Source organism: Gadus morhua, chromosome 2 (genome assembly GCF_902167405.1).
Source record: "Gadus morhua chromosome 2, gadMor3.0, whole genome shotgun sequence".
Lineage (NCBI taxonomy): Eukaryota > Metazoa > Chordata > Actinopteri > Gadiformes > Gadidae > Gadus > Gadus morhua.
Genome location: NC_044049.1, coordinates 12,385,036 through 12,402,864, shown reverse-complemented (window position 1 = coordinate 12,402,864; position 17,829 = coordinate 12,385,036). Strand labels below are relative to the sequence as shown.

Genomic DNA, 17,829 nt, shown 5'->3' with positions numbered 1-17,829 from the left:
TGCAACATTGCTGCAACTCTGTTCCAGTGCATTCAGATTCAGATTCAGAAAACTTTATTGTCTGTCGTAACAGAAAATCTTCTTTAACGTGGCGATTCCAATTATAATTAGGAATGCATGTGGACCTGTTGTGCTTGTGTGTATATTGTGCCATCAAGAAAGAAACTGACATACAGGCCTATTGCCTTTGTGACCTGCAAGGCTTTGGAGGAGGAATCCGACACAGCGAAGACAAGTGTTCACATCATTCCCATCAGAGACGGTGAGCTTTGATCTGTACATAGCATTATTTGTGTCCCCTTCCAAATGCATTGAAAATCATGTACGTGTGCCCAATAACAAACAGTAAATAAAGAAATGTATACAAATGTCGTTATACTGTACATATGTCGTTTAACACACACACACACACACACACACACACACACACACACACACACACACACACACACACACACACACACACACACACACACACACACACACACACACACACACACACACACACAATTTGCTATCTGCTCAGGTAAACTTCGGTCTTGGTGCAGTGATGTCACAGCTGCCGTGGTCAAAGTGCACAGATTGCGACGTGAAAGGACCTAGGGAGCCTAGGGAGGATCCATAGGCCCCCCAGCGGATGTGTCGGTCCGAAGTCCACAACTCTATCAGAAGGCAGGAGAGAGAGAGGAGGGATAGAGAGGGACTGCAGTCAAACAACGAGTACGTATTACTGATGAGTTTAGGTTCAGCACAGTGGTCATCATCGTAACAAGACCGTAGCACAACGACGGTGGGGCCAGGTTAGACATTAAACAGCAGCTTGAGAAGATGGACATCCTGGAGACCCACGCCTACGACCGGAGACAGCGGCGAAACATGGTGAGACAACTTTCCACCCTCCTCAGCCTTACAGATAACCCGAAGCGTACATTAAGATGTATTTGTGCAACGATGACTGCAAGATGAGGCACTCTTACTTTAAAAATTACATTTTTATCATCAAAACATTTTCACACATAATTCTGTCTCCTGAACGCCACAAACCACGGTGCAAGTCATTTATGTTCTCCGTATAACTCTTAACCCCCTCTTTCACTACCTTGCTACCCCCTCTCCAGTCCTGTGCTCTGTTGCTATCGCTCTCGCCGTTCTTCTTGGCGTCAGCCGCCTACCTCTTCCTGTGGGCCCATGACTCCTCCCCCCCCTCCATCATCATTGCGGGGTTCAAAGCGGCGCCCGTGCTCCTATTAGCTGCAATGGTGCTTGGCTGGAACGGGTGGAAGAGCCTGGCAGGCGTGGCTGGGGGCCTGCTGCTGTCGGCCGTGGGAGACTTCTGCCTAGTGTGGCCAGAGCTCTTCATCCATGGTGAGCAAGGGCCAGCGCGTGGAGATCATTAGCCATGTGAGGCCATCCAGATATTCAAATCTTCGCCTCACAATGATTTAGATTTGCCCATGGCCAAGCAGCAATTGAATCCGCATTAAAACCAATTACATTTTTCCATCGATTCTTTTACATTTTCTCGGGGGTTGTGTTTGTTTTTGTTTTTAAATTGCAAACTGCCATGCTCCTTGCCTCATCATGACCTGAAATTCCCTCCCCAGAGCACTAATTGTTCCTTTAATTTTGAAATTTTTGGGAGGAGCTTTATGGCTCGAGGCCAGACTTGTCTGCAGAGAGGAATCTCATGTGACCAGGCAGCCCGGGAAGGCCTCATGAGGCTAGGAGATCAAAGATCGATGGTGGAGATGCACGTAGGCCGTAGAGGCATTGTGGGGAGAAAGATGATCCACAAGGTCCAATGCTGGAGGGATTGTTTTTGTAATTTTTTTGACGAGATATTCACCCTGTTGAGTAGACAAATATGGACAAGGACAATTTAGATGATCGAGATGATGATAATAACAAAAGACTGAAAAGAGGAATAGGTTTGGTTAATAGGTAAAAGCTATGTCTCACAAATCAGACATTAAATTAATATTTAAAGTCTTGTGGGGGATGAGCTCTGATCTGGGTGAACCAAGTGTTTCTCTTTGTAGGTATAGGGATCTGTAAGCACGTCATGGGCTAAACTAAGCCAGCAGTATTAAACTGTAAAAAAAGTCTGTAAAAATTGTAAACCAACAACAGTTGGTTTATCCTTGCACTTTTTGTTTGCTGGCCCAGGATCTGTGAATTCTCCCCCCCGAAGTTCTGCTTTATCATAGAACTTCTGGATCTAAAGTAACAGTGGAATCAAGAGCATTTTAAATAGTGCATAAAGTTACTCTAAGATTTGAAAGAAAGACATGAAGAATGTAATTTTGGACATGCATGCAGTATCTTTAATTTAATAAAATTTAGAACGACCCTGATATGGCAGATCATTTATCATACTTTATAACCTGTAGCTGGAATATTACAAAAACTTTCATTGGGTGTTTTTCTTTTTAAATTACAGATTAAATGTAGGCTAAGCCGATTCAATTAACCTATATTCCTGGACCATGTTCTCGAAGCAGACATTTTATTGTTTTTATTTTGGGTTTAATTGAGTCAATAAGGCCAAATTGAAACATTGATTTGGTCATAACATAACCTCTGTCCGTTTGTTTCAGGGATGGGTGCATTCGCCGCGGCACATCTTCTGTTCTCACTGGCCTTCCTCACCGCCCGCTACGTGCCGCGTAGCCGCACTTCCTCACTAAGCGTCCTCCTCTACATCGTCATGTTTGGTCTGGGAGCTGCCTTCTACGTCTACATCTACCCGTTCCTACGAAAAGCCCCCGACTCGGAACTCCTAACCCCCGGCGTTGGCGTCTACGTGGGTTTGCTCACCCTCATGGCAAACCTAGCGCTCAGAACCAGCAAGGTTGTGACCATATTAGGGAGTTTGTCTTTCCTGGTCTCCGACAGCGTGCTGGCGCTACAGGTGTTTAAGGTGTGCTCGGCGATGGAACACGGCCACGCGGTCGTCATGGTTACGTATTACCTGGCGCAGATGCTGATCGCCATGGGTGACGTGTTAGCGGTGGAAGACCAGGATGACTTTTCAAAATGGAAGAGGTCTTAGTTTGGTGTTTCAGACCAGGTCCGGATATTCACCTTTGTTTGGTTGTGGCTCAAAACACGTCATCAGGGAAAAGTGGATCACAAATCTAAAGACTATAAAAGGAATGGTTGATTCCCTTATTAATTTCTGAGTATATTGCTCCACTGTCCTTGCTAGAGATGTCGAAAATACTGTAGGCCTATATATATTTTAAATCACTGACCCATTGTGCCTTTCTGATCGGCCCATGTTTCCAAGTGAGGAAATCTAGGCCAGCCCATCACAAGTTTTTTTTACACATTGTCGTTTTATGTAAAAAAAACAAAAACACATTGGCCCTTTAAATCCTTTAATGTAATTGGATTGCCATGAGGTGAACTGCGACTTTAAACAATATTAAACTTATTCTAGATTAATTTGTATTGACACTGGATCTCTCAAAACTTTAAGAAAAGTTTACACTGCCTGAATGTAAAGAAAGATAATAAATTCAACTACTTGGGATAATGTGCTTTAGTTGGAATGTATGACCTCACTTAAATATTAACTTTTCAATCTGCAAAGATATCCTCCATATTGCCCTTGATCTGATGCGTTATTGTTGGTCAAAGTGCGTACATAATTATAAAGGGAAACCAGGTAGCCTCTTCACGATTCCAGTGGGGTATTCCACGAACAGAGGTTTAACAAACAGAGTTAACGCTGAACTCTAGGTTGATTGACCCTGTGCCAACTAAACCAGAGCCGTCGGTTCCACCGCATGGGTTATGCATTAGTTCAATCAACTCGGGGTTGGTAAACACAGGGTTGTGCGCGTCCACGCCAAACCTATAAAGGCGTGATGCATGGATCATGGAAACCCTGATCGAAATGGCGAACGGGCCGCTTATTTCAATGAAATGGAACTCCAGGTTCTCCTGGAGAGCTATGACGAGGAGAAAGACATTATCACAAGAAAAGGGAACGCTAAAGCCTCTGCAACCCGGAGAACAAAAGCCTGGCAGCGGATCGCTGACTGCGTAAATGCGTTAGTTACACTTCAAAAGCATGATCCTTAATATTTGAGCCATGAATCTATAAATATCCCAGTTAAGCATTCTTAACGTTCCTACCACATAACCCTTAAAAAAAAAAAAGAAAAAAAAAAGTACTCCGATGGCTCCCAGGCGGTCAGCGGATCAAGTAAAAATGAAGTATAAAAACATACAAACTGGTAAGCTTTTCCCACCATCGTATTGGTATACATTTAAATAAGCCCTTTTTTTAAGCAAATCGTGAAAAGGCAGACAGTTGGCCGACTGGATCTGGCCCTCAAATTGTCTTGACCCCGTTGGAGGGGCTGTTAATAGACATAAATTCAGGGCGCCCTGGCATGGAGGGGGTACCTGGAGGTAGGCCTACCTCCTCAGAGAGTCAGGGGCCATGTGAGGGTACTGGTTGAATGTAGGTTTTTGTGTTTTTCTTGTATTTTAGATTTAGTTTGCCTTCGAAGTAACACATGCAAATCATGTGCGTGCCGCAGCGCATATGTTCCAAATGTTTTTTTTTTGGTAACTGGGTAGAAAACCTAAAAGTGACAATTCATCAACTTCACAGAACAAGATGGATTAGTGCTTGTAATGAAGCCGCCGGCTACGATCAAACATTCTTCAGTGGATGCAAGTCCGTTAGGACTATTTTATACTATCTGTTGTAAGCACCTCTCGGCATAGTACTCAGCCAATATTGCTCTTTGTATGATAGGAGGTCGATGAAAATATTGGTCCGGACGTGGATGGGTCATCTGAAAGGACTGAAATGTGCTCAGCATCTCCAACATTATAGATAAAACTACCATTTGCAAAAAACTGAGGGCTACGCAAATAGTCTGGAGTGAACTTAGGCCAGGTCCTCGATTGGTAGTGTTGGCTATGTAAGGCTGGAGAAGGCTACTTAAATATATTAAAGATTTGCGCGAGAATCTATATATCTCCAGCAAAAAGTCATCCGATATGCCAAGATGCACGTATAATTTGCGCTCCGATATCAACAGGCCTCTCATCAAAAGGGCATGTCATTGTGAACACATGAAATCTGCGGTGAACGCGGGTTTAAATACCCGAAACCGGGTTATGTTCCAAACTTTACCCGCGCAAAACCTGCTCTGACCAGGTTTGATTCAGAGCATGTTTCTATAGTAACTAACATACCGTGTTCATTTTGGAACGGAAAACCTAGGGTTACCGCAAACCCTGGGTTAACCGGCTTTGTGGAATACCCCACTGGTAAGACAGACAGATCTCTAGTGGAGGAAACAATCAAGTCGAGAGGAACAGCAAATTACTTGAGCACAATGACCTTGGGGCCAGACTTAAAGGTTAAAGAGCTGCTTTCCCATAAGATCGTCAGGAACTGACTTTGAGAAGACGGAAATTATTGAGGTGAGCACTAAACAGCAAAACACGGCCTCTATGGAGACTAGTTTTAACATTCCATTTTATAATCTCCTCATTAAGTGTGTCCGTGTTTGAGGAAAATCAGTGATTCCAGTTCCAATAATTTACCCTATTAATCTTTCAAACATCCTGAGTATCTTGCCATCTCCCACTATCATTAGCCACCTGAGACCATCCAGACAGTCTAGTACTAAAATGTTACAATGAATAAAAATGTGCTTCATTGCATGTTGCCCTGTTGAGTACGGGTGTTTTTCTAAACACATATATTCACGTATAACGTGCCTCACTGGCAATACAGTTTGGATGTGCATGCCTGTTTTCAATTTAATTGAAGAGAGCGATATAGCTATGTCATGCCATTGACATTGTTGTGGAAACAAAGGCACAAACTAAAAATACGGATGAGGAAAGTTCGGGCTATACATGGAATCGTGCACTGCTCTCCGTTTCTCCCGACCGTTAGATTAGCTATAAAGTTGAATCTTGCCCAATTGCAAGCAGCCTATTTAGGGGGTTTGTAGACTCAGGTTGATATGACTTGTATATGATGGTCCTGGAGTGCCAAACAGCCAATCAGAAAACAGAACAGCAAAACACAACATTAGAGAGACTCAAACCAGAAACAAAATAAAAAAAGATGTACCTACCTTTTCCCGTTCGAGTCTCTACAATGCTGTTGTTTTGTTATTTGCTGTTGTGTTCTGGGATTTGGCGTGGCCGTCTACCTGGTAAACCTAGCAGTCACAACTTGCTAGGTTGCGAAAATATTGCGTAGCACGTCCATCCTGCTCTCCCACAGTGTGCTTACGCTACAAGTGTTCTAAGGCAATCAAACCGCTGGAACAAGCCCACGCGGTCGTCATGGTTACGCATTATCTTGCAGAGATATTACGTCACCATGGGAGAAGTGTTGGGGTCGGGCAATGTGTCGGAAGAGGAGTAGGATGAAGAGTTGGACGTAAAGCTTCATGTCCAAATAGATCCTCTGTACTTCAAATGGGTGCGGTGGTCAAACTCAAGCATTTCGCGTTTATAGGCTGGTGATCAGGCGGAGAATTGAAAGGTGCAATAGAAGTCAAAACACTATGAAGCTTCCTTTTAGATTAAAAACTATATTTGAGAATGGATATTTTAACTAATGTCAATTGAATGATACAGCATTTTATGGGTTCGCATTAAAAGGGTACTCGTTTATTTAAACATAAACATAACTAGTCATTTGTAAACTTAACTCATTGCATTAACTTGTTACGGATATCATGTTATGAGTGACTCAAGTGGGAATTTTGATTGACAAATATGTTGACACAAACTGAACATGGGGAAAATATAACAAGATATCAAGAAACTGGAAACAAGAAGTTACTTTAAATTCTACATCAACAGACATTTGACTCTGTATTTGCAAAGTTAAGGGCCAAACTTAGCACAAGCTCAATAGGTTTATACATATGTCAAAGACACAAGCCACCCTCATTAGCATTCCATAAAGGCATCCACAGTGGAAGAAAACCTGAATGAGTCTCTCTCGTCTTTGCGGACGTCGAAACTCTGTGACCGGAATAACAAGCCACCGAGGGTTCAGCGATCCATTCCATTGTCGTCAGTCTGTTGCCCTTGGAAACATGTGGCCCGTAATTGCTTGCAGAAATCCAGTTCTTCCTGTAGCCAAAGGAAAAGATAGGCACTAGAGACTCAAACGTACTCATCGTTATGTGGTTCCATATCATCACGTACAGAAATCCAACAGGAATTGTAACCCTATCCACAGAGGATTTCTAGAATGTAAAGATCGGTTTAGGATATTGTACACTACAAGTTATTCAGGTGTTTCGGGTATGTTCGACTCCCAGATGAAAGGCACGGGGTTATATCCACAATGTACGCAGACTGTCCTTAACGTGCGTCCTTATCGTCAGTGAAAGTCTGCTCAATAATCAACAAAAAAATGTATTCGACAGGGGTTGCCCGGTAGTAAAGGTGTACCTGGCACTCTTCTCTTCCCTGGAGGTCCCTGGCTCTGTGCTTGAGTAGCTCATCCAGACCCAGATAGGAGCTCCTGCAGTCCTTCAGCCCCTGGGGACAGTCCTCCACCAGACTGGAAACATAAAGGAGCAGTATGATTCAACACCCTGCAGATAAACACATTCCATTTGGTGGACGCTTATGCAGAGGGTCTTACAATACCTATACAGATGCAACCAGATCCAAACATTGTTAGCAATCCAACCCCTAACCATAGTAGTCTTAATACCATGCCATCCTGGTTAGGCAGGATCACTTAGGGTGCGTCCCATTTCTACCCCTTACCCCTCCCCCTTGGTTTGAAGGGGTAAGGGTGTCCCAATTCTCATTTTGGTTAAGGGGTAGGGCGAAGACAAAAGGCTACGTAGCCCTTGAAACGAAGCGAAAACGTAGCTTGAAACGAAGCTATCCAAGGACCACATTTCAAAGGGAGGGCTTCGAGGAAAATCCGGCCGAAAATGCATTTCTACTAGTTGTTATCATTCGGACTCATGATGTAAAGTTGACTGTATATTCAGCTCGAAGTCATACACGGACAATGCGATCTCTGAGCTCGATATAAAACATGACATAACGGTAAATAACCGTTGAACTATATGTAGCAGGATGGGCCTTTAATTAGTGCTGCAGTACCGGCCTATCACTGTTGGGTGCACTGCCTATAAAGGTGGGTGGTTGTGCACTGGGAGCACTCTTGCCTGGGAGCTCCTGGCTACCCCGCCTCCTGTTGTCACCGAAACCTGATCGCCTCACCTGATCGCCTTTTAGTTGGATCGTGCAGCTCGCCGTTGTTTGGTATGTAGTGGTTGTGTGCATCTGTGTACCTTCTAAACTTTGCACAAGTCCTCAACATTGGCTTCCACCCCTCAGGCAGTTCATTGGCCGGGTCTTCCCTCTCCCGTATCGACCCCAGTTGTAGGGCGTGCGAGTGTTTCCTCCTCTACCTGTTGCAGCGGGGAGCGATCAGCTGTAAATCGAGTTGCACTTGTAATGGTGTTGCTCGCTACAAGTGATCCCCTTCCTCCCCTTTGATGTTCATTCAACTCCTGACGGTATGTGGATAAGATGACGCTAACCCAAGTTATTACAGTTGTTGTTCAGCCTCTAGAACAAATGTATTTTTCTATGGCAGGGTTGACGTGTGTGTGGGCGGTTTCTGCCAGCACGTCCCCCCCCCTCTTCACGCTGCTGTTGGCCGGCTGCCGTTTTGTCCACTGGTTATATAGCCAACACATCGATCCTACTCTGCATCTCCTACTGTGCTGTACCTGCCACCGAGTATGGTGATTGCTGCCTCACCCTAAGTCTCATTATCTTGATCCATTCATTTAACCGACTTCCAACTGATCTTATTGATGATATTATTTGTGTTTTGTGGGTTGCTTTGTTTGTTTTGGTTTAATTCGTTTTCTTAGTTATTTTGGTTTGGCTTAATTGCTTTATTTATCCATGATATTTGTGTTTTGTGGGTTGCTTTGCATGTTTGTTTTGGTTTAATTCGTTTTCTTAGTTATTTTGGTTTGACTTAATTGCTTTACTTATTCATTTGGATTTATCAGTTTGGATAAATCTCCTTTACTTATGATTTAAACCCCATTTAGTTATTTGCTCTTCGCTTTTTGTGTATTTTGTGTGTGTGTGTGCGTGTGTGTGTTCGCTTTAGTGTGTGTGTGTTCGCTTTAGTGTGTTTGTGTGAACATATTTTATTGAAGTCATGTTTAAAGATTACATATATTAATTAAAAGGAATTTAATTTGTATGCTGGACCCAGTCTCAAGCTTTCAGTAGTGAACAAACTTGTGTGCTTAACTTAGGTTAATCTAACTCTCCAGGTGAAATTCCTGGGGTGGCGTTGTTGGCAACTTGTCACTAGTTCTTTAACTGAACTTTATCTTATTGTTTCCCCGACCGCCGAATGCCACATTTGGCGTTGTCGGCAGGATAATTACTTTTGGAAAGCAGAGACGTGTGGTCCAGTTTCTTTACATAATTTGTTTTGTACCCCAGGGTACATATTTGATGTAGATGTTTTGAATTGTGTTCAGAGGCAAAACGGCAGCCTGGCCTTTCGTGGTCCGCAGAGTCCCGGTGAGAATCCAGTTGTGGGGTTGTTGTGTCCTAGTCTGACTGTAGTGTTAGTTATGGATGTAGAGCTGCAGGAGTTGAGGGAGCTGGTGGCGCAGTTAAAGGTGGACAATGAGAGGTTAAGGCAGGAGCAGGCTGTGGCCGTGCCCGGTCCTAGTTCTGAATCCTCCACTTCTTCTGTGCCACCTGTGGCCCCTGTTACTACTAGGAACCCCATAGCAGAGAGGCTGGTTTTTGTGCCAAGGGATAGAAAGTGTCCTATGTTCAGGGGAAAATCAGGTATGGGGTTGACTGAGTGGCTTGAGGAGGCTCAAGCCTGCATGCGGGCGCGTCACTTATCCACATCTGAGCAAGCCTTTTTCTTGTTTGATCATCTTGAGGGTGAGGCTCGATAGGAGATCAAATATCGGTCTGTTGTGGAGAAGGAAGACTCAGCTAAAATCATCTCTGTGTTACAGGAACTGTATGGGTGCTCAAAGTCTTATGTAGCCTTACAGGAGGCGTTCTTCTCCCGAAGGCAACAAGAAGGGGAGACACTGCACGAGTTCTCCCTTGCGTTATTGAGCTTGATGGAGTCGGTGAAAAGAAGTGCACCTGGTGGGATGACGAATGCAGACATTTTGCTGCGCGACCAATTTGTCGAGCATGTTTTGGACGGTGCCTTGCGTCGCGAGCTGAGGCAGTTGGTCAGGAGGCAGGCTACTGCTACTTTGCTTGATGTCCGGGGTGAGGCGATCCGGTGGGAACGGGAGGGGTTACCTGGGGGCGGGAGGGGTCGGAGTCATTCCGTTCCTTCAGCTTTTGGTCTCCAGTACGGGGTACAGAGTGGCTCCCGGGGAGCAACCACTCCACCTCAGGGACAGGAAATGGTGGAGATGAGAGAGATGTTAAGGTTGCAGCAAGAACAGCTGAACCAACTTACCCAGAGCATCGCCACATTGCAGCCCTCTCATCTGCGCCACCCTCCACCTCGTCGTGGACCTGTTATATGCCGGCGCTGCCAACAGTCAGGTCACTACGCAAGCGAGTGTGATGGCGTTCGGGTTTCTGCTCGCACACAGTCTTCTTTGCCTGATCGTCAACAGTCTAACAGGCATTTTCATCAGGCCCAGGAGCCGGAAAACTAGCACCCGCCGAACTGCAGAGCCACCGTTCGGGGGGGGTAGCCACTGGCTCGGAGGAAGTTCTTGAGCTGATGTCGTCTTGCCCGCATGTTGCCGTGAACATGGGTGGAGCTCAGGTTCTTTGCTTGGTAGATACCGGTTCCATGGTGTCCACACTTACAGAAAGCTTTTTCCTGCAACACTTCCGGCCTTGGGGGCAGGAGAGGCTCCAAGCTTGTAATTGGCTGAAGCTTAGAGCAGCCAATGGGTTGGACATCCCCTATGTTGGCTACCTGGAGTTAGATGTCGAGCTCTGTGGCACTTCAGTGTCGCGGTGTGGGGTTTTGGTGGTGAAAGATCCTCCGGGAGCGGTGTCTGCTCAGGTTCCTGGTATTCTGGGGATGAACATTATTCGTCGATGTTATCAGGTGCTCTTTGGACAGCATGGTCTGGCTTTGTTCAATTTGCTCTCTGTATCAGATGCACCAGAGACAGTTACGGAGGCACTACAGAAGTGTCATCAGGCCAGCAGGCAAGCCCCTCAGCACGCAGCAGGCCAGGTCAAGGTTCGGGGTGGGAAGGCATGCCGTATCCCTGGTGGTACGATGACAATAGTTACAGCAACATGCTCCGAGCAGTACTCGGGTACTAGGGTGTTGTTTGAGCCTTTGGAGTCTGGCCTACCTGCTGGGCTGCTTGCTTCACATGCATTGGTTCGGGTAGTACGAGCCACTGCGTACATCCCGATTGTAAATGTTGGCTCCACTAGTGTTTTGCTGTACCCTCGTACTGTGGTGGGCACCTTGGATGAAGTCCGGGTTGTCAGCCTGCCTGCAGGGGTCACCGAGACGCCAACAGACGTCGCCACCGTGGCTTCCCAGGCCACGTCTGAAGTCGTGCCAGATCGGATTGGGGCTTTGGACTTGTCAGCCTTGCCGACTGAAGATCGGGGTAAAGTTCAGTCCCTTCTTAGGCAGTACGACTCTGTCTTTTCCTCCCATGAGGGAGATCTGGGATGCACCAACCTGATCAGCCATGACATCCCGCTCTTAGACAACGTGCCTGTCAGGCAACGCTATAGGCGCATCCCGCCGTCCGAGTACGAGGTGGTTAAGGAGCATATTAACCAACTGCTTGAAAATCAAATCATCAGAGAGAGTAGCAGTCCTTATGGTGCCCCAATTGTGCTTGTGAAAAAGAAAGACGGCAGTTTACGCATGTGCGTGGACTACCGCCAGCTCAACAACAAAACGTGGAAGGATGCTTTTCCCCTTCCACGCATCGAGGAATCTTTGGACGCCCTGACAGGTGCCCGCTGGTTCTCTACTCTTGACTTGGCCAGCGGGTATAACCAGGTCCCGGTCACAGAAGCAGACAGGCCCAAAACCGCCTTTTGCACCCCGTTCGGCTTATTCGAATGGAACCGCATGCCCTTTGGGCTTTGCAACGCCCCCAGCACTTTCCAGAGGCTGATGCAGCGAATGTTCGGTGACCAACAATGTCAATCGTTGCTCCTGTATCTGGATGACATCGTGGTCTTCTCCTCCACGGTGGTACAACACCTGGAGCGGCTGGAGATTGTACTGGGGCGGTTGCAGGAACAAGGCCTGAAGGCTAAGCTAAGCAAATGCGCGTTCTTCCAGCCGAAGGTGCGGTACTTGGGCCATGTGGTCTCTGACCAGGGAGTATCCACCGATCCCAGCAAGCAAGAGGTAGTTGCCAACTGGCAGCCTCCCACCACCATCGCTGACCTACGCTCATTCCTTGGCTTCGCCAGCTATTACCGCCGCTTTGTGGAGGGGTTTGCCAAGTTGGCGGCCCCTCTACACAAGCTGGTAGCAGAACTAGCTGGTAGGAAGTCTAGGGGTGTGGTGCGAATAGTGGCGGAGCATTGGTCGGATGAGTGCCATCGCAATTTTGAAGCATTGAAGACCAAACTTACCACTGCACCTGTGCTCGCCTACGCCGACTTCTCCTTACCTTTCATCCTGGAGGTTGATGCGAGCTATGGTGGCCTTGGAGCTGTGCTCTCACAGGAACAGAATGGGAAAGTCAGACCTATAGCTTATGCTAGTAGGGGGTTGAGGCCCACAGAGCGAAATATGTCGAACTACAGCTCCATGAAATTGGAGTTTTTAGCTCTCAAGTGGGCTATGTCAGAAAAATTCAGGGAGAACTTGCTTGGTTATAAATGCATTGTTTACACCGACAATAATCCCCTCAGTCACTTGTCTTCTGCCAAACTCGGTGCCACCGAACAGCGTTGGGCAGCACAATTGGCAGCTTTTGATTTTGAAATAAAGTGCCGCTCTGGGAGGAGTAATAAAAATGCTGACGCTTTATCTCGGAAGCATCCACCTGGGCCAACGAACCTAGAGGTGATGTTTCCTGGTACCTCAGTCCCTGAGCCCTTACGGCAGGTCCTGCAGCGTGAAACCACTCCCGCCAATCAAGCTGCTATTGCTGCTTTGCCCCATCATGCACCTTCTGACCTCCAGGCACTTCAACAAGCTGATCCTTCAGGAGGTTTTAGCATTTTGGGGGCGGCAGCAGAGTCCCAACTATCAGGAGCGGAAGCACTTGTCTCCTCCTGCACTGACCATTATAGGTCAGTGGAAACGGCTGGTTGAGCAGGAGGGTGTTCTCTTCCGGCGCATCTTCCGTCCTGATGGCGCCGAAGCGGTGCTTCAGCTTCTGCTGCCTGCCACGTTAAAGCAAAAGGTGCTGGCTCAGGTTCATCAAGGGCATGGGCATCAGGGTGTGGAGAGGACATTGGAGCTAGTGCGGCAAAGGTGCTACTGGCCAGGCATGTCCTCAGAGGTGGCACAGTGGTGCAGAGAGTGTGAGAGGTGTCAAGTTGCTAAGGACACACCCAGACCGCCTCCCAGTTTCATGGGGCATTTGTTGGCTTCGCGTCCCAACGAAATCTTGGCCATTGATTTTACCTTGCTGGAACCCAGCCACAACGGGTTGGAGAATGTCTTAGTCATGACAGACGTTTTCAGTAAATACACCTTGGCTGTTCCTACCCGAGATCAACGAGCCCCAGTTGTTGCTCAGACTTTGGTCACTGAGTGGTTCTATAAGTTTGGCGTTCCTGCCCGTATCCATTCTGATCAGGGCCGCAACTTTGAAAGTTCCCTCATTAAACAGCTCTGTGTACTTTACGGTATTGAAAAATCTCGCACCACTCCATACCATCCCGCCGGTAACGGCCAATGCAAACGCTTTAATCGCACTCTCCACAACTTATTGCGTGCCTTACCTGCATCTCGGAAAAGAGACTGGCACTCTTGCCTGCCACAGGTGCTCTACTCGTATAACACCACTCCCCATCAGTCCACCGGCGAGTCTCCATTCTACCTGATGTTCGGGCAAGAACCCAGGCTGCCGGTTGATTTTCTCTTGGGTAGAGTCTTAGACCCTGTGGGTGGCGAGGTCCACGAGTGGATCCAAGAACATCAAAACCGGCTCCAGCTTGCCTTTGACGGGGCCCGGGAAAGGTTGAAGGTGGCGGCAGAGCGCAGAAGGAGGAATCATGATAATCATGTTCGGGATGACCCACTAATGGTGGGGCAGTTGGTGTGGCTGCGCGATCATAGTGCAAGGGGGCGCCACAAGATACAGGATCTGTGGGGCCCTGTGGTGTACCGAGTCGTAAAGGCACCCCGAGAAGGTGGTCCAGTGTACACCATCGCACCGATGGACGACCAAACCAAAGTTCGGCAGGTCCATTGAACACTGTTGAAAGCCGTTGCCGGAGCTGCCCCTCAGGGTAGTGCATTGCCCCCTTGTCCACCCCCTCTTGACCGGCCTCGGTCAGAGGATGAGTTGCCGTTTGACGGAGACTTGTTTATGTTGGGGCCGGAGACCCCTGTTTCTGCCCCTGCTCGCACAGCCGTGGTGACTCAAACCACCCCTCGGTTGCTGCTCCCACCACCTGACTCTGCTGGGTCAGAGTCGTCAAGCGCTCCCTCGACTGCAGTGGCAGATCCACCCTCCATTTCCCTGGCCGTTCCATCCGCCAGTTATGCGGCTGAAAGTGAAGTACGCCGGTCAGCCAGGTCGACGGCTGGCCAGCACCCAAACCTCTATCATCTTCCGCGACCTGTAGGGAACTTGGCATCTGGGGCTGCAAATCCCCCTGGTCCAGTGTCAAATGCCGCTACTGCGCTCTTTAGGGCGTGGAGTTAGTTGGGTGATCCTCTGGATCAGTTGTTCCATCGTCGGGACGACGATGAAGTCAATGGGGGTAGAATGTAGCAGGATGGGCCTTTAATTAGTGCTGCAGTACCGGCCTATCACTGTTGGGTGCACTGCCTATAAAGGTGGGTGGTTGTGCACTGGGAGCACTCTTGCCTGGGAGCTCCTGGCTACCCCGCCTCCTGTTGTCACCGAAACCTGATCGCCTCACCTGATCGCCTTTTAGTTGGATCGTGCAGCTCGCCGTTGTTTGGTATGTAGTGGTTGTGTGCATCCGTGTACCTTCTAAACTTTGCACAAGTCCTCAACATAGGCTTCCACCCCTCAGGCAGTTCATTGGCCGGGTCTTCCCTCTCCCGTATCGACCCCAGTTGTAGGGCGTGCGAGTGTTTCCTCCTCTACCTGTTGCAGCGGGGAGCGATCAGCTGTAAATCGAGTTGCACTTGTAATGGTGTTGCTCGCTACAAGTGATCCCCTTCCTCCCCTTTGATGTTCATTCAACTCCTGACGGTATGTGGATAAGATGACGCTAACCCAAGTTATTACAGTTGTTGTTCAGCCTCTAGAACAAATGTATTTTTCTATGGCAGGGTTGACGTGTGTGTGGGCGGTTTCTGCCAGCACGTCCCCCTCCCTCTTCACGCTGCTGTTGGCCGGCTGCCGTTTTGTCCACTGGTTATATAGCCAACACATCGATCCTACTCTGCATCTCCTACTGTGCTGTACCTGCCACCGAGTATGGTGATTGCTGCCTCACCCTAAGTCTCATTATCTTGATCCATTCATTTAACCGACTTCCAACTGATCTTATTGATGATATTATTTGTGTTTTGTGGGTTGCTTTGCATGTTTGTTTTGGTTTAATTCGTTTTCTTAGTTATTTTGGTTTGGCTTAATTGCTTTATTTATCCATGATATTATTTGTGTTTTGTGGGTTGCTTTGCATGTTTGTTTTGGTTTAATTCGTTTTCTTAGTTATTTTGGTTTGACTTAATTGCTTTACTTATTCATTTGGATTTATCAGTTTGGATAAATCTCCTTTACTTATGATTTAAACCCCATTTAGTTATTTGCTCTTCGCTTTTTGTGTATTTTGTGTGTGTGTGTTCGCTTTAGTGTGTGTGTGTGTTCGCTTTAGTGTGTTTGTGTGAACATATTTTATTGAAGTCATGTTTAAAGATTACATATATTAATTAAAAGGAATTGAATTTGTATGCTGGACCCAGTCTCAAGCTTTCAATAGTGAACGAACTCTTGTGCTTAACTTAGGTTAATCTAACTCTCCAGGTGAAATTCCTGGGGTGGCGTTGTTGGCAACTTGTCACTAGTTCTTTAACTGAACTTTATCTTATTGTTTCCCCGACCGCCGAATGCCACATATACAAGATTTTAGCGCTCTCTAGTGGCCAACCGAAATCGCCAAATAAACAAACAGCAGCGATGGTTCAAGCGAAGGACACGCACAAATGTAAGTATTTTCAGCACTTTAATTACGGCAGACTGGTGTAATAATACTATTTTCGAGCGGTTTTTAATTGTGAAGTTAGTTTTGAATCACTAGTCAAGTTTGTTTTGATTCACTAGTCAAGTTTGTTTTGAATCACTAGAAGCCGATGCTAATGTGTTCCGCTATCGCTATTTGTTGAGATAGATATCCGATAACCCTTGACATGACATGTTAAGGTTTCAAGTAACATTTGTGTGCAGTGGATATGCTTACTACTACTATTCCTTGGTTGATTATACCGGCGCACTGCTTTGATATCGGTAAAGCTGCCACCTAGGCTACGTCGCTCGCCTGTCAAACTGAAGATTTCCTTTCCACCTTTACCTCAGGGACACCACAGGAGACCAGACGGCTCATTAATTTCAGGGGGACCAGGGACAATGAGTTCCTAAAATCGGAAATGATCGCCAGAAAACAGTGGGAGTGAGTCTTACGTTGTTCAATCTTTTCATTCTTGCGTCTGTTTTCTACTTTGGTATTTCTGTGTTGAGCTCAATAGCCCACTGAATGTCTGTGTCATTATACCAATTGCCTAATGAATGTATCAACCAAACGAGACCATTGTTTTTGTTGTAATTTAGTATTTTGGTGTGTGTGTGTGTGTGTGTGTGTGTGTGTGTGTGTGTGTGTGTGTGTGTGTGTGTGTGTGTGTGTGTGTGTGTGTGTGTGTGTGTGTGTGTGTGTGTGTGTGTGTGTGTCCGAGCTAAATTTAATTTGATTTTGTTTTATTTTTTATCATTGTTCATACCTTTTTTTATGTGAACTCCACCAAATATTGGTTCCTAAGTAAGTTGGTTTCGTTGTTCCCTATGGCATGCCTTTTGTTTCCCTGGGGAGTGGTTTGGGGTTGCACCTGTGTGTACCTGTGTGTACCTGTGTGTATGTGCAATGACAACAAATAAAATCCTATCCTATGGAAATGTTTTGATATGTTGAGGGGAGTGTCTTATGTCTGCATTTATTTAAAAGATATGCACAGAAAAACAGACGGACGGAGTTACAATGGAGATCCAGCGAGTTTTTAAAGCCATGTGACGCGTCGCATCACATAGGGAAGTTAACGCCAGCATTTCTGACGTTTTTATCCACCAATTCATTATGTTATGTGAGGCAACGCAACGCAACGTATGCTTGATCTGAAACATGCCTACTCGTGGCTTCTGTTGACATAGCAGTCAGCGACGATGAAGCCACGTAATGGAGGGGCGTCCCATTTCTTAGGGGAACGTTTTACCCCTCTGTATTGAGGGGCAAGGGGAAGGGGTAAGGGGGAGAGGTAAGGGGAAGGGGTAAGGGGAAGGGGTAAGGGCTAGAAATGGGATTGGGCCTTATTTCTACATGCAGATCGGATTGGTCCAATACCGCGCCAAGGGGAAAAGCCAGGAAGCGCGTCGGAAGCAGAAAGAAATGTATTGCTCTTCTCCAGACCCTTGCGCA

General features: G+C 46.7%; 2 protein-coding genes across 4 annotated transcripts in view; one reads left to right on the top strand and one right to left on the bottom strand.

The window, feature by feature from the left end:
• Window positions 1-3,535, top strand: tmem86b (transmembrane protein 86B). 2 transcript variants are annotated; one of them, XM_030381893.1, is made up of 4 exons: window positions 1-262; window positions 527-879; window positions 1,119-1,365; window positions 2,598-3,535. In XM_030381893.1, the coding sequence occupies exons 2-4, from the start codon at window positions 829-831 to the stop codon at window positions 3,050-3,052; spliced, it is 753 nt and encodes a 250-aa protein (XP_030237753.1). In that variant the 5' UTR covers window positions 1-262; window positions 527-828; the 3' UTR covers window positions 3,053-3,535. The 2 variants fall into 2 exon arrangements, with proteins under 2 accessions (XP_030237753.1, XP_030237745.1); XM_030381885.1 differs by lacking the exon at window positions 1-262 and having other exon boundaries at window positions 491-879.
• A 3,094-nt stretch (window positions 3,536-6,629) lies between these two features.
• The window catches only part of hspbp1 (HSPA (heat shock 70kDa) binding protein, cytoplasmic cochaperone 1), a 30,055-nt gene continuing 18,855 nt past the window's right edge, over window positions 6,630-17,829 (bottom strand). The window contains exons 7-8 of one of the 2 annotated variants that reach the window (XM_030349826.1): window positions 7,456-7,567; window positions 6,630-7,131 (exon numbers count right to left, since the gene is read on the bottom strand). In XM_030349826.1, the coding sequence (XP_030205686.1) occupies window positions 7,051-7,131; window positions 7,456-7,567 (193 nt within the window). In that variant the 3' untranslated portion in view covers window positions 6,630-7,050. The remainder of the gene's footprint in view (window positions 7,132-7,455; window positions 7,568-17,829) is intronic. The other variant, XM_030349827.1, reaches the window with a different exon arrangement.

Excerpts from the sequence above, each read along its gene's own strand:
- tmem86b (XM_030381893.1), top strand. The coding sequence starts at position 829 with ATGGACATCCTGGAGACCCACGCCTACGACCGGAGACAGCGGCGAAAC. Across the intron at positions 880-1,118 it reads GGAGACAGCGGCGAAACATG|TCCTGTGCTCTGTTGCTATC; the intron begins GTGAGACAACTT and ends CCCCCTCTCCAG. Across the intron at positions 1,366-2,597 it reads GCCAGAGCTCTTCATCCATG|GGATGGGTGCATTCGCCGCG; the intron begins GTGAGCAAGGGC and ends CGTTTGTTTCAG.